The 21,282-nt window shown below is 46.7% G+C and overlaps 3 protein-coding genes across 7 annotated transcripts in view; 1 reads left to right on the forward strand and 2 right to left on the reverse strand.

The window, feature by feature from the left end:
- Positions 1-1,949: 1,949 nt before the first annotated feature.
- Positions 1,950-12,954, reverse strand: FAM53C (family with sequence similarity 53 member C). 2 transcript variants are annotated; one of them, XM_045075457.1, is made up of 5 exons: positions 12,665-12,954; positions 9,085-9,314; positions 8,636-8,693; positions 6,633-7,417; positions 1,950-5,023 (listed from the first exon to the last, which is right to left on the reverse strand). In XM_045075457.1, exons 2-5 carry the CDS (start codon positions 9,160-9,162, stop codon positions 4,763-4,765), a joined length of 1,182 nt encoding a protein of 393 aa, XP_044931392.1. In that variant the 5' UTR covers positions 9,163-9,314; positions 12,665-12,954; the 3' UTR covers positions 1,950-4,762. The 2 variants fall into 2 exon arrangements, with proteins under 2 accessions (XP_044931392.1, XP_004744926.1); XM_004744869.3 differs by lacking the exon at positions 12,665-12,954 and adding an exon at positions 12,212-12,594.
- A 549-nt stretch (positions 12,955-13,503) lies between these two features.
- LOC101676766 (oocyte-specific histone RNA stem-loop-binding protein 2-like) lies at positions 13,504-18,656 on the reverse strand. Its single transcript, XM_004744868.2, has 6 exons — positions 18,381-18,656; positions 17,207-17,302; positions 16,992-17,096; positions 16,010-16,160; positions 15,729-15,854; positions 13,504-13,635 (listed from the first exon to the last, which is right to left on the reverse strand). The coding sequence occupies exons 1-6, from the start codon at positions 18,422-18,424 to the stop codon at positions 13,504-13,506; spliced, it is 654 nt and encodes a 217-aa protein (XP_004744925.2). The 5' UTR covers positions 18,425-18,656.
- Positions 18,657-18,888: 232 nt separating this feature from the next.
- The window catches only part of CDC25C (cell division cycle 25C), a 30,469-nt gene continuing 28,075 nt past the window's right edge, over positions 18,889-21,282 (forward strand). For 3 of the 4 annotated variants that reach the window (XM_045075453.1, XM_045075456.1, XM_045075455.1), the window contains exons 1-4: positions 18,889-19,116; positions 19,453-19,553; positions 19,680-19,885; positions 20,602-20,699. In XM_045075453.1, the coding sequence (XP_044931388.1) occupies positions 19,692-19,885; positions 20,602-20,699 (292 nt within the window). In that variant the 5' untranslated portion in view covers positions 18,889-19,116; positions 19,453-19,553; positions 19,680-19,691. The remainder of the gene's footprint in view (positions 19,117-19,452; positions 19,554-19,679; positions 19,886-20,601; positions 20,700-21,282) is intronic. The other variant, XM_045075454.1, reaches the window with a different exon arrangement.

Consider the following 21,282-nt stretch of genomic DNA (forward strand, 5'->3'; position numbering starts at 1 on the left):
CTCTCTTTTTCTGTGTCTACTTGTGATCTCTGTCAAATAAATAAAATCTTAAAAAAAAAAAAAAAGTAACCATTTCTTTCAATGATCTGCCCTACAGAGTAGTAGATGGTTTTTTCTCTTAGACTTATGTGCCTACACAGTTAACTCCTGTCTATACATTTCCTTTACCCTTGACATACTTTTCTTGCAGCAAAGGTCCAGGGCTCCAAAAGGGAGTAGGCAGCAACTACTGACTTTAGAAAAAGTATGAAACCTCTTGGGAAGTCATTCTAGAACTAACCCTGTGGAGCACTAAGGAAACATTTCCTTGAATTTTTTCTCTCCCTATTCCTTGGAACTTCCATCTCAGCTGAGGCCTAAATCAAAATGCTTTCCTGGGCCAAGAGACATCTCTCAAAGCACATGGCCCACAAACTATAGTTGGTAAGAGGAGAACAAGGGTGAATTCCTAAGACCTGGTGGCTGCCCTTCAGGTTTTCTACCAAAATTCACTGTTGGGATTTTCTCCTGTATGGAGCTCTAATTATTGCCCCAGTGTTCAAAACTGGTTTCTTAGCACCAGAGACAGTAATGTGCCTAAGTTCAGGGATGAGAAGGCAAAGATGAGAAATTCATTCAACAAATATGGCAGGTCGTTTCATGTGCCAGTAACTTTTCAATGTGCTGGGGATACAACATTAAACAAAACCCTTGTCCTCATGGAATTTACATTCTTTCCTATACTAGCAGGACTTCAAGAATGAAAAATGAAATCTCTTTGCCTTACAGAAAATAAACAGTATAAAAACCTAACAACAACAACAAAATGAACATAAGGGTTTGAAAAAAAACAAAGTCACTTTAGATGCTCAAACTTTACCCTTGCTCAAACAGTAGGTGAAATGAAACAGCAGCAGTTTTAAAGAAAGAGAAAAACTTCTAATACTGAGCCTCCTTTAAAACACCACCCTCTAATACTGAGCCTCCTTTAAAACACCACCCTCCTCAAAACCCTCTCCTTTGTTTGGGGGGCAGATGACAACTGCCCCTCTTTTTAGAGTGTACTTTCAACCCCTCAAAAGTTCCTGCTCCAGGTTATCAAGCCAATCCTGTCCTCCTGCACACTTCATTGGTATTCAACAATGAGTGCCACAAATTTGAAGCAGGAAACTGGGACGGAGGCTAAGCAACTTGACTCTTCTTACGCCTGGCAAGTCAGCACCACAACTGGTAGTAAAGAAAGGCTATGCCTCAGGGACAGAGGCTCCTGCCTGGATCTCTAAGCAACTACATTTCACCCACACAAACTGGAAGAATGCTAACATAGGAGAAAGGGTGGAATAGCAATGTCTAAAGAGAATGAACCACACAGCTTCCCTTAACACACAAACAACCCAAACTGAAGCATTATGGAAAATACCAACTTCTAGAATAAAAGAGAAGCTCTGCTGTTAGGATAATTTTGAGAATGGAGAAATTGCCTAGGTCTTTAGAATCTGAATTCTGATGATGAAATCTCCATCTCTCTAGGGTATAAGATGTGAAAACTCCTAGAAAAAGATTCCCAGTCAAGTCTCTCAGTCTGCTTTCTCTCCCCTTCCTAAAGCCTACAAACCAATCTAAAAGTTCCTGACTGGACCAACAAACATTTCTCAGGGAACTAGAATGTATAAATACTTGACTTCAACTTGTTGGAAGAGTGACCGTAGGGAAGAGATAAGTACCAGGGAAACAAAGACCAAATCAGACTGCCAGAAATAACCAAGGCCTAACACAAGCCTGGGCCCCAGGATATTACTGCCATGCCTTGAAGGGCCTAAGGATCAGATACCGCCCTCCAAGGGTGAAGGCCCAGACATGCACTAGAGGAGGGGGGCTGTTAGGTAGCCTTCTCCCTGCTTCCTCCTTGCCTTTTTTTGTGGAGAAGGGGAGAAGACACTGCAGTACACGAGATTGCTTGGGAAAATGAATTATTCTAATAAAACTTTATTTTTTCAAACACAGCCACAGAGGCAGGACCTCATGTTTAACACACACAGACTTAATGGATTTTTTTAATATAAAACAAAGTTTACGAAAAATTTTTTTCCACTTTTTGTATTTGTAATCCCATTAGCACAGGGACTTTGGCAGCAGGTGGGAGTGAAGGGCAGCTGGAGCTGCCACTGGGCAGTCACCGGGCACAGGAGGAGAGCACCAGCCTGGGAGTGGCTTCACTCACGCACGCAGGAATACTCACCTACCGGTCAGCCACACCACACACACAACACAGATGCAGATGTCTACCCAGCGTCAACCACAGCCCTGTAAAGGTGTGCTCCACTCTGGGTAAGCCCAATATGTGAAAATTGAATAGTCAAAACAGCTAAAGTAGAGGGAGGTTGCTTGCTTTACAAAAGAAGCAATCACACAGGCTGCTTTTAAATGGTCAGCAGTCCAAATGCATCGCAAAATGCATCTGGCTTACACAGAACTGTTGGAACAGATCTACTGTGTAAAGCAAAATGAACCATTTCTTGAAAAGGCTTGTACCAGGGTCATGGGTGCTTAGACTGGGAAGCAAGATGACAGTTTCAACTAGTTTAACTTTCCAGATATTAAAGTAATAGAATTCAAATATGGTATCTGTAGACCCTCTCCTCTAAGGACTGCACCCCTAGGGCTTTGGGGAAGCCAGAATAGAGGCAGAAACTGCCCTCATTTCTTCAGCTTAGGGCTTGCAGAGACCCCACTGGCCTTGCCAGTGGCCTACTGGAAGCTAGCACAGCCAATATGCAGCAGAGAGCCCAGGGATAAGGATGCCCCAAAAGACAAAGAAGCTGGCCCCAGGAGAAAAAGAAGCTGGCACCAGGGAAATTATGGCCTAAAAAAGGAGAGGAGCCAAGGGAGGGATGAAACCAAGGATGGGCAACTCCTGGGCTCCCAGTTTCCCTGGATTCTCCAAAGAGCCTGTTTCAGGCCCCCCACAGACCTGGTAGCTCACTGGTAATACCTGGTAACTAGCAGGAGAAGGGCCCTGGAAGGGTAGAACCTCTAGAGCCAGAGGCTCAAGAACAAATGGCTACCTCCTCAGGAGCGGAGGTGAGGAAACTGCAGCCTCAGTGACACTCCTATCCAATATGTGGGAAACCAAGAAAATGACAGGCTCAATTCCATGAGGAAGAAAACATATGGGCTTTGGTCTTCTTCCCTAACATGAGGAATTGGATCCTAAGACACCCTGGAAATTGAAGAGAATCCCCTTCCTCCAAAAAACCTGAAGGGCAGGTCCAATTCAGTTATGCAGGGTCAACCAGAGCTGGATAAAGCCTCACAAGTTATTTGGCAGCAGTTTCAGTATATACCTCCACTGGTGCCAGGCCTACGAAGAGTCCGGCAGCTATTATACCCATTACCGCAGCCACTGGGACCTGCTGTCCTGGCTCAAGTTATGGGTGAGAAACAAAAAAAAAAAAAGGGGGGCGGGATTCAATCCAACAACAACAAACTCCCAGCTGCTTCTCATAGCCTTTGCTTTACACATCCTCAGCCAACCCCTCAGTGAGCCCCAATCTCCCTGAGGTCTCTCAGGTCCAATTAGAGGCAAATAAACATTTCCTGGCAGGAATGGAAGACAAGCAAACTGGGAAATGCTGACATCCCCTTCCGCTTTCTCAAGCAGGTCAGAAAAGAGGTTAGGCCTGGATCTTCTAACAAGTTTCTCTACAGTCTGCTTCCAAAGGGCAGTACTGGGATAGGGTTACCCATGGTTAGTGGGCACTGAATGCCACTTCTGCTGCAGATAGGCCCTTGGGCCTCAGATGATGGGGACCAATACAGAGCCTTCCCTCCATGTTCTCAACCCTCAAAGCTCAGAGAGTGAGGTGGGGGGGAGTCCCATCAGTAGACAGGGAAAGAAGAAGGCGGACCCCCCCCAACTCTGCCTCAGTTGCCCACATGCACTTACATCTACTTAGACACAAAGGCAGGTTGTATACAGCCTAGGCAATCTGATAAGAAAAAAAGGCCAGCTCAGAATCAATGTAAAGAGCCCTCTCCAGTCCTAATATTAGATCTACCTAGGGGAGGGAATGGGCCTAAGAAAAAGACCATTAGCTAGGGTCACAGCATTTAAAAGACCCTGCCATACCCCAAAGAGAATCCTCTGCAGAGCCAGTGGTGCTTATGGATTACAAGCCTGGTTCCAGAGCTACTCAGAAAAAAGAAAAACTTGGTGCCCTCCTCTTGACTCCTTGAATAAGCCTGCTATCCTGTGAAAATTCAAGATCCTGGGGGTATCATGACGCTCTGCCGTTAAGGAGCAACTGCCTTACTTCCCTAAGGCTACACAAACACACCTTTCCCCAAGTACACTCCCACGCACACACACACTCTCACACATTTTCTCCAAGGAGGCTGAATGAACCCCCCACCCTGGCCAAATTCTAAGACACAAGTGCCCTTTTGAAGCAAAGGGGCTAGTGAAATTCCCCGAGCTGGGGTCAACAGACCCCTTCCTTCCCTGCCCATTGCTTTCTCAGTGGCAGGGATACTCACACTCAGGGCCGCCATGGGAAGGGTCTGCTCTGGGGCTGTCCCTCCCGCCACCAGCTCCGTTTATCTTGTCCCGGCCAGTCTCTTGGCATGGTCGAGCTTCCTGGAGCGAGAAGATTTCCGGCTGCCCTGAGTCGGAGCCCTCCACTCACCCCCATTCCCAGGCTGGGCCCCTGGCCTTGGGGCCTCGACACTTGTTAGTAGCCATAGAGAGTCAGTCTGTGTGGCCCCAGGAAGTAGCCTCTCAGTTTTAGTTCTCCTCAATTAGATTCAAGTCCAGGTCCCCAAAGTCCTGCTGGCACAGTGTCCGCTTGCTCAGTGCCTGCCGCCCCCACCGCACGGCCCCCTCCTCCTCCTCCTCTTCGCTTTCACTCAGCACCTGGGAGGAACCCCCAATGGGGCTGCAGGAAGCAGAGAGGGGTGGGGGGCTACAGGCCATGAACCACGGTGGAGAGATGCTGCTGCCTTCCCGGGCTGCTTCTTGGAGACAGAGACCTCCTGAGTATGGTTTCTGTCAAACAAACAACAAAGTTAAGATTGCAAAAAAAGATACCAACTTCCACAAAACCCTGGGTCCAAGCTATTTCCAAGTGTCCCTCTTGGTTACTCTTGCAGGCAGTAGTCCTAAGCTTGGGGCACCTGGGTGGCTCAGTTGGTTAAGTGTCTGCCTCCGGCTCTGGTCATGATCCCAGATTCTTGGAATCAAGCCCCACACTGGGCTCCCTGCTCTGCAGGGAGCTTGCTTCTTCCTCTCCCTCTGCCTGCTTCTCCCCATCCCTGTCTACTGCTCTCCCGTTTGTGCTCTGTCAAATAAATAAGATCTTTTAAGAGGGGAAAAAAAAAAAAATTAAAAAAAAAAAGGGCACCTGGGCGGCTCAGTGGGTTAAGCCTCTGCCTCTGGCTCAGGTCATGATCTCAGGGTCCTGGGATCGAGTCCCGCATCAGGCTCTCTGCTCAGCAGGGAGCCTGCTTCCTCCTCTCTCTCTCTCTCTCTCTGCCTGCCTCTCTGCCTACTTGTGATCTCTCTCTGTCAAATAAATAAATAAAATCTTAAAAAAAAAAAAAAAGAATTAAAAAAAGGAGTTTTTGGCTTGAGGGTGAAATATGTGAACTATATAATTTATAAATTTATTTTATAAATTATTTATAATTTTATAAAATTATATAATATTTTATATATAAAATACATAAATAAATTTTATGGATTTATTATTTATAATTTCTCCAAATTCTTTGAGAAATGAGCCCATAGTTTCTATCAGATTCAAGATTAGGGGCTCATTAATAAGCTTCCTGTGGGCAGGAATATTATCTGTATGTTTCATAATATTGTAAGTGCCTAGTCACAGCCTGGTACGTAACAGGTATTCAGTAACATCTGCTGACTCGCTGGAGGAATGACTCTATGAATAAGCATGAAGATTCTCAAAGAGGTATGTGACCTGGTGGACTAAAAGAAAGGGTATGAAAAAAGTGGGCACATGCATACAACAGCTGTACCACACCAGTAAGTCAAAATACATCTGCTGAACGTGAATGATGGCAGCAACCCATTTTGCTTAGGCCGTCACAGACCCAAGGGAAGCAATGAAGGACAAGTGGCAAAATGAGCCCTGAGGTCAAGAAGGGGCAGGGCACTGCTGATGGGACTTTTATGGCTTATGCATCCATAGAATGGAGGGGAAAATGCCTTTAACAGAACTGGGAATTCCTGTTAGAAGGTTTAACATGGGTCTCACCTCAGTTTTTCTCGAAATGGAGTGGCACATGACATGGACTTTGAGTGCTAAAATGGGTACAATACTGGGCAACCAGGATTGTAAATCACCCTATCAAAAGCTCAAACAGAAAAGAACCTGCCAGGGGTGCCTGGGTGGCTCAGTCGGTTAAGTTTACGACTCTTGATCTCACCTCAGGTCTTGATCTCGGGATGCTGAGTTCAAGCCCTGTGTTGGGCTCTATGCTGGGTGTGGAGTCTACTTAAAAACTAAAGAAAAATTTTTTTAAAATAAAAAAGAAAGAAACCTTCCAGGAGTGCATAGAACTAGAGGATAGCTCTCAGGGAAAATGGAATAGTCTCCCTCCTCCCAACCAAGCTTCCCTAGTCCTACTGGTCCCACCTGATTCATCTTGTCAAAGTCCAAAGAAGGCCGCAGCCGCCGGGGGTCTTCCTCATGGCGCCGCTTGACTCCAGCTTTGCGGGCATCCAGATCACAGGGTTGTGAGCGGCTTCGGGGAAGATTGCGGAGGCCTCGAGGTCGCCAGGGCAGCTCTGGGGAGGATGCAGGGGAGCTCCGGGCAGAGGGCAAGAAGCGGCTTGCCTGTGGGCCCAGGCTGGGTGACAAAGAGAAGCGGCGCTGGGGTGGGCAAGGTGACAGGGACTCAGCATCACTCTCCCAGGAGCCACTTTGCGGGGAGGTGGCACAGGGTCGAGAGGAATCTTGGGCCAGGGCCAGGCTGAAGAAAGGGGGACTGTAGGGTCTGTGGGCTGGGGCACATTGAGAAGAGGCACTGGGAGCTTGGAGGAACCTGAGGCTGGAGACCCGCTTTGGGGGGCTCTGGTGAGGCACCTGCGGCCCACCCCCTCCACCACTGCCCCGGTGCTTGATGGGAGTCCACAGCTTGGAGGGGGCAGGCCGCCACACCGGCTGCCAGCGAGACAGGTCCACGGGCACTGAGAGTGAGCGGCAGTGCCTCTTGGATGGAGGGGCAGGGGGCACAGGAAGCTTCTCTGGGTCTGGGGGCTCAGGGCTTAGGACTTGGGAGAGGGGCTGCTCCTGTGGGGAGCTTCCCGGGCTGGGTGGTCTGAGGTGCAGGCTCAAGCCTGAGGGGTGGTAGCTGAGGTTGAGGCTGTCCTGGAACTCGGCACAGGAACAGTGGGGCAGGCCCCTCCAGGAAGCACCTTCTGGAAAGCATTCATAATAAAAATAGTATTAAAGAGAGCTAACATATTTTTAAGGGCTATTTGCCACACCATGTAATGAGCACTTTATGGGAGGTTTCTCCAAAACCTAATGAGGTAGGTATTATTATCCCTATTTGATGACAGAAGTCCAATAACTTGTCCAAAGTCACGTAGGAATGAAATGACCAAAGGAGGATTCAAACCCAGGTCTGTCTGATGCTAAGGCTAGGTCTCTTAATTACTATACGATACTGCCTCCATTATGAGGAACCACCTGAAATTGACAACAGTCTCATATACTGCCTGCCACTCTCTCTCAAAGGTAGACCAATTAAAGAGAAGCAAATGCATGTCTGCCCTGCTCATTCCTCACTCCACCTAACCCTACTCTGCTCCCCTACCCACCAGCCCCAAGTTGTAAAAAGCAGGCCTATGGTCCTCTTCCTTAGTCTTTCCCTTTCCCATGTGTCACCAGCACCAAGACAGGAGTTAGGGCTGCCAAGGAGTAAGAGGTAATCCAGCAGGTAAAAAATCATTTTAATTTCCAGAGAGGGCAAACAGTGTAGGAAAGGCCTTTGACGTGGAACCTGTGCTTGGCAAACCCTAAGACTATTCATGTTGCTTTGTGTTTGGCCACCCACAAAGAAACACTCAAATTAACACACTGATATGGAAAGATCTTCTGGCTATATTATAGTTAAGTTTACAAAAAAGTGCAAATAATAAATATAATATGCAACCTTTTGCAGGAATAAAAAAATACATTTATATTTGCTTCTATTTCTATAAACAAACTCTAGATGGATAGACAGTAATAACAAGAGCTGCTTTTAGGGAGATGGTGGGAGATGAATGGAGAAAGCAGACTTTTTCTCACTATAACTTAATAAACTTTTATTATTTAAAAATTTTTGAACTAAATGAACATATTACCTATTAAAAAAACAAGACAGACTTGGGGGGGGACAAAAAAATAAACAAACAACCAAATAAATAAAACCAGATTATAAAAGTCCCATCAAGGCTCGATTAAGAGCCAACTAAACAAATAACTTCCATGCTGGCGCAGTAGAATGGAAATGAGCATCAATCTCAGCAGGCAATCCTGGCCAGAAAGTTGTGGAGGTAGGCTAGCTAGCCGGGGTCACTGGAAACCAGTGCAAGAAAGGTGTGGATGGAAGCACGGGCATACACACAGACACACACACAATGCCTTACCAGACACAAGCTGGAAAGGGTTCCCACAGTTGGAGATGTCTGCATGATCAGGCAGAGGCTAAGAGAGAGAGAATATCCATCATGATTCAGGTTTAGGATACAGATTTCCAGGAAGGCCTCTTGAGCTCACCCCTGGAATTCATGGGCTATAGGGATGTGAGGGACTCCTAAATGTTCTCTTCTTGTCTTCCCAAAGTTAGTGAGTAAAATAATCTGTATCTTCCAATATCTCAAACCCTTCTCCACCCAAGTTTTGGTGTCCCTTCTCTATCCATGGAAGAATACCTGCCCCCTTCCTTTTGGGCTGGGTTTTGAAAGTCTTTAGTAGGCTCTTACAGTATAAGTACCATGACTCACATGGCACAGGACATGGGTAAAGTAGTAGCAACAAACAGCCTCAGAAAAAAGGGGGAGGGGGTTGTAGAGAAGCAGGAAGACTGGTCTTTTACCAGACTGATGCTGAAGCGTGTGCATTTCAGCTCATCCAGAGTCTGCTTCTGTAGCTGCTCAGTGATCAGGGTTATCATGATTCTCCCCAGGATTTGACTTGCACACTTTGGAGCAAATGATGGATGTCTTCCCTGTCGTTCTTCCAGACCTCACTCGTGAGCCGTCTTCTGCCACTGCAGCACCATTCTAGCACCATTGGGACTTCCCTCTCCAGTCATGCCTGCTGAGTCTGCCAATTACAGAGGGACCAGCCCCAAGTGATATTAGAGATGTACCTGGCCCAAAGGTAGAAAATGCATGGCACACATAACACAGCATCCCTATGCCAGGCCTCTGGCAGACCTCATTAATTTGATCATAGCTCTTTCCTGCTAAGCCTCAATACAGCCTCAGAAACACCCTGAACCTGGCACTCCAGTTAACCAGTAAAATGAACAGGAGTTAGCAAGCAAGTTGAAACCTATTTGCCAATCTTAACCTGGTTCATGCTATGCTTTGTCTACCCAGTGTACCAGCACCACTTAAAAACAGCTCACGTGAAAAAGGGAAGCCCTAATGGTTACTTCCATCCTCATTACCCCAATATTTTATCTTCCAATCAGAAACAGAGAAGTACCCTTTTCCTAAACTACAGAAATAGTAACAGGGAACAGGGAGGGGCACTGGTTGTAGGAATGACTTTTTGATTCAGACCAAAGTGAAAAAGGTTTTATGTTCTCCCCTAGCTTGAATGTTTGATTTATTGTTGTTTTCCAACACATACTGTATGTATTCTCTTACAAAATGGTAAGAAGATAGAAATGGTACCAGGATTCTTCCAATTACATTACTCTATACATGTTAAAAATAACAACTGTATGACTTCATTCAAGTAAGTTTTTAGCTTGATCTTACTCAAAGACCATGCATTCAATTAATCAAGACTCCTTCTCATGGTCAATTTCAGTATAAGCAAACTAATTCCATCAGAGAACAAGCTTCAAGCCCACACAATCGCCTCAGGGACCTTGCTCAATGGAGGAGGGGAGGATAACCTAGTGTTTCCATATGGTTCTGCCTATTCCCAGAAATGACCAGCAGGCAGACAGCTCATCAGAGAGTGTATGCAGCATTTTCTAGTAGAAACAACAAACATCAAGAAATCTAAGTCTTGCTCCAATTTGCTACAACAGTTCTGGGAGATAATTTTACTTTCCTTGGCCTTAGTTAACCTATGTGTAAAATGGGCAGAAAAAAAATCTGTCTTATTAATCTGTCACAGGTACACTATAACACAAAATTTCAAAATGCAAAAAGCATATCATCCAGCCTGTACAAATCAAGAGTCCACACAGACTGCTGTTTCTCAAACCCTCCTGTTTGTTGCTCTACACAGCCTAAGAATGCCACAAATGATAGTATCATTAAGATGAAGGCGGCAATTGGGTTTATCTATTTGGCTGGATGCCAACCTCCCTTACCTGAACACCTAGGGAAGCCCAAAACAGCTCTCCTGTGACCTTGGAGGCAGATCACTTTCTACTTTGCAAAAAGAAGGAATCATCTCTACCACATTCCCACCTCAGAGAGAGGTAGGTAAGGAAGAGCAAAGAACTACATGTAGATGTATCTGTAGTTTTTTGGAAGCTGTGAGAGAAGTCAATCATCATTACAGTTAACTATCATTTTCATGCATAATTATTATTACCACCCTGAATGAAGTTCCAGCTTCCTGAGAGCTCCCTTCAGTGGCTTCCCCTATGTTCTTGTAGGAAAAGCTAAAGCTTATATCACTTCCCTCTTGGTTTCTTAACTCTGCCCCCAAAAGATCAACTAGACAGGGAGCCTAATTGCAAGCTTTTACCCCAGAGATCCCAGGCCTCAGGCTGACCAGTCATGAAGAGCAGGGAGTGAAGCAAACTCTTTCAAGCTTTTCATGAGGCATTTGGCCAAACAGCGAACTCCCAGCCCTCTCTGGGATCAAGTGAAGAGAGTGATTTTGTGTTTTTCTGCATTTTAATTGTTGGGATGTGGCCACACACAGCGGTAATTGGAACAATGCAACTACCACCACGCAACTGATACTCTCAGCCTGAGTTTCCTAAAACAGGCCAGGCTGAGAGGGGGAACAGAACGGAAGCCATAAGGAATCAAACCAGGACACAAAAGAAGGCAAACCAGCTCCGCGAGGGGCCTCCTCTTTCTCAGGCAGGCATAGAAAAAAGTGTAAGAAACCCTCTCTTGCCGCCTTCCTTCCCTTCCATTTTGTATATCTGAGGAGCAGAGGCAGCCCTGAACGTTCACTAAACAAGTTAAAACTTCTCAGCTTAACAACTGGCACAGGGCTCAGCCCTTCACAGAGTAGCAGGCCGCTAGGCCCTCCCCACCACCCCACCAGGCCCAACTCTCAATCCAGGTTTTCCCTTCACCATCAGCCCCCTAAAATAAAGACTGGACCCCCACCCCATCTCCTATTGGATGGTAGGAGCCCCTGACATTCGGGTTTTAGGGATGCTGAGGCTGTGCTGAAACCTGGAGAACCTAGGATCAAGTCAGATCAAGGGGGAGGAGAGTCACAAATCCCCTGGGACCTTCCCCCCAGGTCCCAGACCCACACCTCTGGGGGACACTAAATGAAAACATGAGGGAGGCAGGGAGGTGCATGAACAGGTAAGTGGAACTGACTGCTCTTCCTCCATATGGCTCTGGCGGGGATAGGGGTGACAAGTGGGGAGCACCCCTCCCCCCACCCGGATGAAGAAGCAAAAGGGGTAGGCCCCCCCCCTCCAGTCTTCAACCTCTCCCTCGGTTGCCCTGCCTGTCCCTGCGGGGTGGGGCATGGGGCGTCCGCTAGCCCCTAGGGGGGGCACCAGGGCTCGCTCAGGGGGGCTGTCTTTCGCCTCTTCCCAATCAGCTTCCATCTTCTGGCCGCGGGAAGCGAACTCAGGACGCAGGGGATGTAGAGGGTCTGGGACTTAGCACTCCGCCAACCCCTCCCCCACCAGGTCCCGTGCTCTCCCCGCGGAGGCGTCCAGAGAGGCCATGCAGCGCGCGCGACCGGGCTGGGGGAAGGGAAAGAGGGAAGGAGGGAGGGACGGTCGAGGTGCCCGCCCCGAGGCCCCAGCGCCACCTGCCCTCGCCACCTACCGCGGCTCCTCCAGCTCCCAGGGCCGCGGCCAGAGCAGCTCTGAGCGCTCCGTTCGCCCCACGGTGCCCTTAAAAGGCGCCGGCACGAACCAACGGGCCCCTAAGGAGAGTGGGGGATCGCTCTGGATCGCAGAATCGCCCTGAACCGTCCGCGGCGGCTCGAACCCGCGTCATTTCTCTCTCAAAGTCTTTTTTAGAAAGTGATGCCGGGAATGAGCCAAGATCTTTGATTTAGGGATGAACGTGGTTTCCTCACTATCGAGTCACCCCCTCCAAAATATTGCAGAAGGTGGACGGGCCCAGTTGGCGGCACATCTCCAAACCCGCGGGGGAGACCGTGTCGGTCGAAGGTAAACAAAGCCATTCCCCTCGCCCTCGGTTCCGACATTGGCCCAAGTACGGCTCCCTACTCGATTCGGGCCGCGTAACAGAAATAGCCAAAGTTCCTCTTACCTGCTCTCCTGTCCCGCCCTCTACGGCAGCCTCTCAGAAGGAATCCCCCTTCCGCCAACAGAGGACCCGTCCGCGGCGTGAAGGCTTCTGGGAAATGTAGTCCAAGAGCCGATTAGGGCCTGCTCTGAGTCCCAGGAGCCCCTCTTCCAGCTGCCCGATCGCCTAGAGCCTTATAAACCTCAGACTTGTAACGGTTGCGGGGCCGTTCCCAATTGGTTCAGTAATTAACCCTCACCCAAAACACTTTGTAAAGCCGAGGTGGGCCCAGTGCTGTTCACTCCTCCTCCTTCTTCTACGCACCCCCACCCCCCAGCAGGATGAGGTAATGGGGTTGTGATTATGACATCATAGGCGGTTCAGTTGCTTGCGGGGGTGGGGGGGGGCGGAGGGAGTATGGTGGTTACAGCTGGACCACTTTCCTTAAGACAGAGCGGGAGGGAGGAAGGAAAGAGGCAGCTTGTGTAAAAGATGTTGATAGCTTTGTATTTTCTCTTCAGGAAGAGGATGCCGCCCGTTATTAAATTTCCACCACTACCACCACCTCCCACCTCAGCCAAAGTTTAAGTCTTTTTTGAAAAGACTGAACATAGACGTTAGTAGGGAATAGGTTGGGGAACAGCTAAATGGTTACTGGCTCTTATGTAAATTTGAGTCTCAGCTATCAAAGAAGGTTTAGAAAAGCAGGCAAAAATGGGAAAAGAAGTTTTAAACAATGCCTTCGTGTTGTGATTTCTTTGTAGGGCAGTTTAAGATTATTTTTTAATTGGGAAGTAGCAGTAATGCAAGTAATCTTCACTATTACACTTAGCAACATGTACCTTGAAAGACATCTGTTTTCTCTAAATATTTTGTGTCCCACTCAAATCTGGGACAGATATATAACTGTGATGAGCTAGAAAGTAGAACCAGTGGTGGGGCTCTTCCTCACAGAGCCAGGGAAGAGAGTAGGCAGGAGCCACCGAATCCACAAACTGAAAAAGAAGAGTAGAGGGAAAGTGAGCTATTTATCAAGAAAATGGGGGTGGGGCTGCCTGGGTAGCTCAGTAGGTTAAAGCCTCTGCCTTCGGCTTGGGTTGTGATCTCGGGGTCCTGGGATCAAGCCTCCAGTCGGGCTCTCTGCTCAGCGGGGAGCCTGCTTCCACCTCTCTCTCTCTCTCTGCCTCTCTGCTACCTGTGATTTCTGTCTGTCAAATAAATAAATAAAATCTTAAAAAAAAAAAGAAAAAGAAAATGGGGGTGGAGGGAAGATGCACTGCACATTTCCTTTACCTGCACATTTCAAATCCCTTGGCAAAAGAGGCCATGAAGTATAGGAGACATGGTTTCCAATAATTGCTGTTGTGGAGCACTATGTGCCAGGCACTATACTACTTACTTTAAATATGTATTCTCATTTTTTGCTTAGAATTATCAAACGAGACAAATCTCCCTATTTGACAGATGAAATGGTCAGAGAGATTAAGTGATTGCCCATGTGGTGGGCCAAGATAATGTAACAATACACTCCTTGAGGCTCTAAACCCCTTGATTTTCACCACTTGGTGATACTCATTTTTATTATTAACCATACTTAATAAAGTTCAGTGATTGGGATGCCTGGATGGCTCAGTCAGTTGGCAGCTGCCTTCAACCTCAGGTCATCATGATGCCAGGGTCCTCGGATTGAGCCCTGCATTGGACTCCCTGCTCTGTGGAGAGCCTGCTTCTCCCTCTCCCTCCGCCTGCCACTCTGCCTACTTGTGCTCTCTACCTCTCTGTCAAATAAATTTTAAAAATCTTTTTTTTTTTATATTATTTATTTATTTGACAGAGAGAAATCACAAGTAGATGGAGAGGCAGGCAGAGAGAGAGGGAAGCAGGCTCTCCGCTGAGCAGAGAGCCCGATGCGGGACTCGATCCCAGGACTCTGAGATCATGACCTGAGCCGAAGGCAGCGGCTTAACCCACTGAGCCACCCAGGCGCCCAAAAATCTTTTTTTTTAAAGTTCAATAAAAAAATAAAATCTTTTTAAAAACAGTTCAATAATTTTTTTTAAAGATTTTATTTATTTATTTGTCAGAGAGAGAGGGAGAGAGCGCGAGCACAAGCAGACAGAATGGCAGGCAGAGGCAGAGGGAGAAGCAGGCTCCTCGCTGAGCAAGGAGCCCGATGTGGGACTCGATGTGGGACTCGATCCCAGGACGCCGGGATCATGACCTGAGCCGAAGGCAGCCGCTCAACCAACTGAGCCACCAGGCGTCCCAAAAAGTTCAATAATTGAGAATAAGAAGTAAAGTTAGGGGGCGCCTGGGTGGCTCAGTGGATTAAAGCCTCTGCCTTCGGCTCAGGTCATGGTCCCAGGGTCCTGGGATTGAGTCCCGCATCGGGCTCTCTGCTTGGCAGGGAGCCTGCTTCCTTCCCTCTCTCTCTGCCTGCCTCTCTGCCTACTTGTGATCTCTGTCTGTCAAATAAATAAATAAAATCTTAAAAAAGAAGAAGAAGAAGAAGAAGTAAGGTTAGTACTGGCTTATTCCGAAACATGGAAATAAATTGAGACACTTAAAAGAAAAATAAACACCCCAAGCCCTTCATGTCACCTTTCAAGTTCTCATTTCCAAGGAAGATACACCTTTCATCAAGTATAAAATAACCTTCAGGGGCACATGGGTGGCTCAGTGGGTTAAAGCCTCTGCCTTTGGCTCAGATCATGATCCCAGGGTCCTGGGATCGGCCCCCGAATTGGGCTCTCTGCTCAGCGGGGAGCTTGCTTCCCTTCCTCTCTCTCTGCCTGTCTCTCTGCCTGCTTGTGATCTCTGTCTGTCAAATGAATAAATAAAATCTTAAATAAATAAATAAAATAAAATAAAATAAAATAACCTTCAATGCAACCCAATTCCCACCATTACCAACTACAGTTAAATCTCCTTATGTCACCTTTAGTTCTCAAATTTTTTATTTCTGTCCTATTGTTTCCTGCTGCCCCATTTTTCTTCGAATACTACCATGAACTCCAACTAATGGTTACCTCATGGGCCAGACCCTATTTCTAAACCTGCTCCAATGGGTTTTAGAAGAGGATACTACCTGGGCTGTATCTGTACCCTTCTGGCCTCCATCTGGATTTGGTGAGGGTTCCAGGGCCTGGAACCAGTTATTCAGGAGGTCATCCAATGGGGTGGAACCCATTGGCTCTAAGAGGTCCTCCATTCCCTGCCTAGGAAGGCAGTAGAGTCAGAGGAACACACACCTCATTCAGACTCTCCCTTTTCAGCCTGTAAAAGCTAAACCTCTGCAAATTGAGGAGAGGTTGGGCTCAGTCCACCACTTAAGCAACAAATCAAGAATCATGCACACACCCCTCAGACACTCTGTCCTGCAGAGGCTGGTTGGGGGGGGCGGGGGTCCCAGGAATGTAGGGCTCTTCTCCACTGCCTGATCTGGGCATCCCAGGAGCGACGGCTGTATCTCTTCTTCTTGTTTGGTGTTTGAGGGTGAAGTCCTGGCTGTCGCTTGGCCCTGGCAATGAAAAATATGTGTCAGACTCAGGTCAAGATAAAGGGGCACAGCTCATTGTTTATCCAGTGAATTTGGAGACTCAGGGACTTCCTGAGAGGGAAGTAGGGCCAATGTCCTCAATTCAGTCAGAAAAAATAAATCTTCAGATGGGATTAAGCACCTAACTTCCTAAATTCCTAATATTCTTCTAGGAAAGATAATTTAGATATTTCAACTCTCTCAGAAGTCAAAGTAGATATAAAGACAATATCTGAGAGTGCCTGGGTGGCTCAGTGGGTTAAGCCATTGCCTTTGGCTCGGGTCATGATCTCAGGGTCCTGGGATCAAGTCCCACATTGGGCTCTCTGCTCAGCAGGGAGCCTGCTTCCCTCTCTCTCTCTCTGCCTGCCTCTCCATCTACTTGTGATTTCTCTCTATCAAATAAATAAATAAAATCTTTTAAAAAAAGACAATATCTGACATCTCTTTAAAATACATGCTTCCTTTTTATACACTTAGTATGCATGTATGCATGGAAACTTACATGTAATTAGGCAAGTATGTTGTAATTAGTGAAGTCAGCTGGAGGTATGAGGTAAAAATGGTTAGAAAGAAAAAACTTCATAGCAAACTAAATAGAACTCTAAAAATTCTCATTGGCCAAGTATGATTTGTTCTATTTGAAAAAAAATCTTGAAAACTTATTTTTGGGGCTACAGTGCAAGAGAATTAGTTGTAGTAATGATGTAACTTTGTGAGAACACTCAGATTCTAGTATCTTTCCATCACCCTACATTGAACCAAAGCCACTTGGATGACTCTGTTGTTGTGACCACCCACAACTGCACTCACTTGGGGACCTGCTGCAGGAAACACTGGTAACCAGGTGTGCACTTGCCATAATCTATCTGTTTCTGCCGCCGCTGTAGAACAGTTTCATCTGTCTCTACCTCCCACCTGTGGGGGAAGTATGCAGTGGCACCATGAATTGTGATTATGGTTATCAAAGCAGAAAGCAACTCATCCTCCACATACTCCTTAACCCCCAATCTGGTTTCCAAACTCACCTGGTATGACAGGGCTCTGTGCTGACTCCCACACTCACCATCTCAATCCCAGAGAACAAAGACTCTTTACATACTTCGTTTCTGGGGAAGCAGATTCTGCAGATGAAAGAGTATTAGGATAAAACCTGGCTGACTACACTGTACCACTACCAAGATGCGGACACTAGATAAAGGTTGTATATCTGACTTAACTGTTCCTCAAAGATAAAGGTTGTATTTTTTATTTGTTTTTTAGACTGGTCTGCAAGCCAACAGCACTAGTATCCCCTGGGAGCTTAGATAATTCCTAGATCCCACCCTCAACTTATTGAAGCCTTTTAAAGAGCTTCCAGGTTATTTTGAACTTTTTTTGTTATGGAAAATTTCAAAAATAGAAGAGCACAGTATAATGTTTTGCTACTCAAAATAGGGTCACAGGACCACCGCATCAGCATCAGCTGCAAGATTGTTACAAGTGCAGAATCTTGGGTCCAACTCAGACCTACTGAATCAGAACCTGCATTTTAAAATCCCCAGATGATTAGTATGTAAGTTAAACGTTGAGAGTAGTGATCCCTAGTTACCCATCACCTAATAATCATGGCAAATCTTGTTTTATCTAAGCACACCAGTACTCCCACAGCATTATTCAAATCTTCAACTTTAAGAATTAATTCTTGGGGCACCTGGGTGGCTGAGTGGGTTAAAGCCTCTGCCTTCCGCTCAGGTCATGATCTCAGGGTCCTGGGATGGAGCCCGCATGGGGATCTCTGCTCGCTGGGGAGCCTGCTTCCCTTCCTCTCTCTCTGCTTCTCTACCTACTTGTGATCTCTGTCTGTCAAATAAATAGATAAAATATTTTTTTTTAAAAGAATTAATTCTTGAAAAAATACAAGAATAAATTCTTGGGGCGCCTGGCTGGCCGAGTCAGAAGACCATGGGGCTCTTGATCTTGGGATCCTTAGTTTGAGCCCCACATTGGGTGTAGAGATTACAAAGACAAATAAACTTTGGGGGGGGGGAGAATTTTTTTAACACCACCTCATCAGTGTCCACATTTCCATAAACGACTCTCAAAAGAAATTTCCTTTATCCTACACAACGTAGCATCTAGAAGACGCCGCGCTATAAAAGGAACACGGAACAAGAAACGCTGTCGGAAGCGGCCAGGGCTGCTCAGCTTGAGCACACACACCTGTCTCGTCTCAACATCTGCCATCCCAGTGGAAAAGGCTCCATATCTCCAAGGGAAGTCAAGCAAAACGAAGAAGAAAAGACCCACGTAACCACACAAGAAGTAAGGAAAGTGAAACGTTTAAAACACCCTGCATCCAAACAAATCTCCCCAGATATTATCCTACAGAGTGATAATTGCTCACGAAGTGCAGTTTAAATCTCCCGGGGTTGGAGGGACTTAGGGAATGGAGAGCTCGGAAAGGCTGTGGCGATTGGCCAGAGAGAGAGCCAATGATGTGTCAGGTACTCCCCGCGGCAGGAGTTACCTCGGGACTAGCCGTACGCTGATGGGCCAATGGGCATCTTTCTCTGACGGCGGGGAGGGGCATATTGTCTTCCTTCCAAAGCAAGCTCACGCCTGGTGATGTAGAGCCAAACGATTGGCCGTGACGGGGTGGGGGTGGGGGTGGGGGTCTGGCGGACGCGCGCAGATTGGCTGGCGCAGTTTTGAGGTGAATGGGATAGGTTTATTGGGAAGGCGGAAGGTTTGAACCGCCGGGACTTGTGACTGTTGATATTCTTGCACCGAGGCTGTAAGTTTGACCCTCTCCTGAGAGAAACGCAAACCTGGACTCGAGCCTATCCTGTCTTGAAGCAGAATTGTAATCTGGTTAATTGACTCCTTCCTTCAGATTTCTTTTCATTCTACTCAAGGCTTTGCTTGTGAGTGACTTCCCCCTTCCGTTTCTTCTGAGGTAAGCGCGGAGACTTCTCCACCGGAATCAGAGACCCTAAAGTCCCCTCAGGTCCGGTCGGGGTCTCACAAACAGAACTTCAGGGGACCTAATAGTCATTGTCGCGAATTAAGAGACCTGAATTCCTTCCTTGCCATGAGCCATGAGCTGTGTAGCCCCCGAACAAATAAAAGCCATCTTTTCATTCCTTTTTTAAAGTCTTGGGTTTGGAGGGCCCGGCTGGCTCAGTCGATGGAACATGGGGCTGTTGATTTTGGGGTGATGAGTTCGAGTCCCACGTTAGGTTGCCGACCTGACTTGAAGGGGAAAAAAAAAAAATCCTACGTTTGCCTCTAGTTAAGTCCAGGCTCGGAGGAAAAGGTCAAGCCGCTTGGAGCACGTGTGATTTCACCTTCAGGCGGATCTGTGTGTGATTCATCGGTTGGAACTGGGATCCAGTAAGAGCCGCGGGACCGCTGCTGGGAAGAGTGGCGGAGGATGTGAACACTGGACAGTCTGTGGGGTACCTATGTAGATGAGGTTCGCCCCTTAGCTAGGCTTTACTTATTTATTTTTTTCCTTAGGTTTCAGAGGCCATGTCTGCAGAATTCATTTCATCAGCAGGAGAGGAGGAATGCCCCAGCTCCGGACCCAGTTTTAGATCCAGTCGGAGAAAGATATTAAACCTGCTCCTGGAGAGAGACACTTCCTTTACCACCTGTCCAGATCTCCCTAGAACTCCGGTGAACAAACTCTGTGGTGATTCTGCAAACCTAAGCGTTTTGTCTGGGTAAATTCACTTTTCACACTTTATCTCCTTTGCTTTCCTGAATGGCCTTTGAATGATTAAAAAATTATCCCGACTCAAAAATCAGAGATGAAGTTTTAAACCCTGCCCTTCATTAACCGTGTTACCCTTGAGTCTGAGGTTTCTTTTTTATGACATAGAAATAATCTCTTCCTATCTTACCACGATCTTGTGAGAATCAAATGATGTGATGTCTGGCACAAGTCTTTGAAAGCTCTATTGCATTAAATGAGTTGGTTGTTTTATTAGTATTAATATTAGTGTTATTCTTTAAATTCTGGTCATGCCATGCTCTGATGCCTCAGCTGGCAAACAAAGTTGGAGTTATAGACCTGAGAAATACTAGAGACTCCAAGGAGAAATCAAATGTGTTTGTTCACAGTGCTTAGGGGAGAAGTTGTGGGGTCAAGATTGACTTCAGCCAACAATCTTTGGTTCTCGAATTTAAAAAAATTACTTGTCTCACTCTGTTGGTGAGGTGGAAATGACATGCAAATTATTAGGGTAGAGAAAAGTGGGAGATTTTTCTCAGCCTACTCTGAAGTATTGCCAAAAAGCAGCTAAATTTATTTGGACACTGTTTAGATGGTGTGAATGACTATTGAGGGGTGTTTCAGATGAAGAGGATAATGTGACCTTTGCCTTTTAAGGATACGACAGCCAAATAGGAATCTTGATGTACTATTGTGTCTCAATAGAGGTACCCCGAAATGTTGCCTTGATCTTTCGAATCTTAGCGGTGGTGGAGAGATGTCTGCCAGTCAGCTTACCACTTCTGCAGACCTTGATGAAACTGGTAAGGAGAAAGGAGGTAAAGACCTCAAGGGAAAGAACAGCTTTTAATGGAGAGGACAGTGTAGTTGGATAGAGATAGAAGGTGGTAAAAGTAGGTAGAGATCCTTGAAGTTAGAATTCTGTGAGTACTTAGTGGATTTTTGAGAATAAGCCAAGAAGAGAAATGTAATATCATTAATAAGAGTCACTTCGCATTTGAAAAATTTAGAAAGGAATTTTTTTTAAATTTTATTTATTTATTTAACAGAGAGAGAGATCACAAGTAGGCAGAGAGGCAGGCAGAGAGGGAGAGGAGGAAGCAGGCTCCCTGCTGAGCAGAGAGCCCGATGCGGGGCTTGATCCCAGGACCCCGAGACCATGACCCGAGCCGAAAGCAGAGGCTTTAACCCACTGAGCCACCCAGGCGCCCCGGAATTTTTTTTTTTAAGATTTTATTTATTTATTTGAGGGAGAATGAGTGAGAGAGAACATGTGAGAGGAGAAGGTCAGAAGGAGAAGCAGACTCCCCAAGGAGCTGGGAGCCCGATGTGGGACTCGATCCTGGAAGTCCAGGATCATGACCTGAGCTGAAGGCAGCCGCTCAA

The sequence above is a fragment of the Mustela putorius genome, unplaced genomic scaffold (genome assembly GCF_011764305.1).
Source record: "Mustela putorius furo isolate JIRA1106 unplaced genomic scaffold, ASM1176430v1.1 tig00000145_pilon_pilon_pilon, whole genome shotgun sequence".
Lineage (NCBI taxonomy): Eukaryota > Metazoa > Chordata > Mammalia > Carnivora > Mustelidae > Mustela > Mustela putorius.

Coding starts and splice junctions, on each gene's coding strand:
- LOC101676766 (XM_004744868.2), bottom strand. CDS start 18,424: ATGGAGCCTTTTCCACTGGGATGGCAGATGTTGAGACGAGACAG. Junction 15,855..16,009: donor CAGCCTCTGCAGGACAGAGT/GTCTGAGGGGTG, acceptor CTTCCTAGGCAG/GGAATGGAGGACCTCTTAGA. Junction 13,636..15,728: donor AGGGTACAGATACAGCCCAG/GTAGTATCCTCT, acceptor CTTCTTTTTCAG/TTTGTGGATTCGGTGGCTCC.
- FAM53C (XM_045075457.1), bottom strand. CDS start 9,162: ATGATAACCCTGATCACTGAGCAGCTACAGAAGCAGACTCTGGATGAG. Junction 7,418..8,635: donor CCCTTTCCAGCTTGTGTCTG/GTAAGGCATTGT, acceptor AATGCTTTCCAG/AAGGTGCTTCCTGGAGGGGC. Junction 5,024..6,632: donor ACTTTGACAAGATGAATCAG/GTGGGACCAGTA, acceptor TTTGTTTGACAG/AAACCATACTCAGGAGGTCT.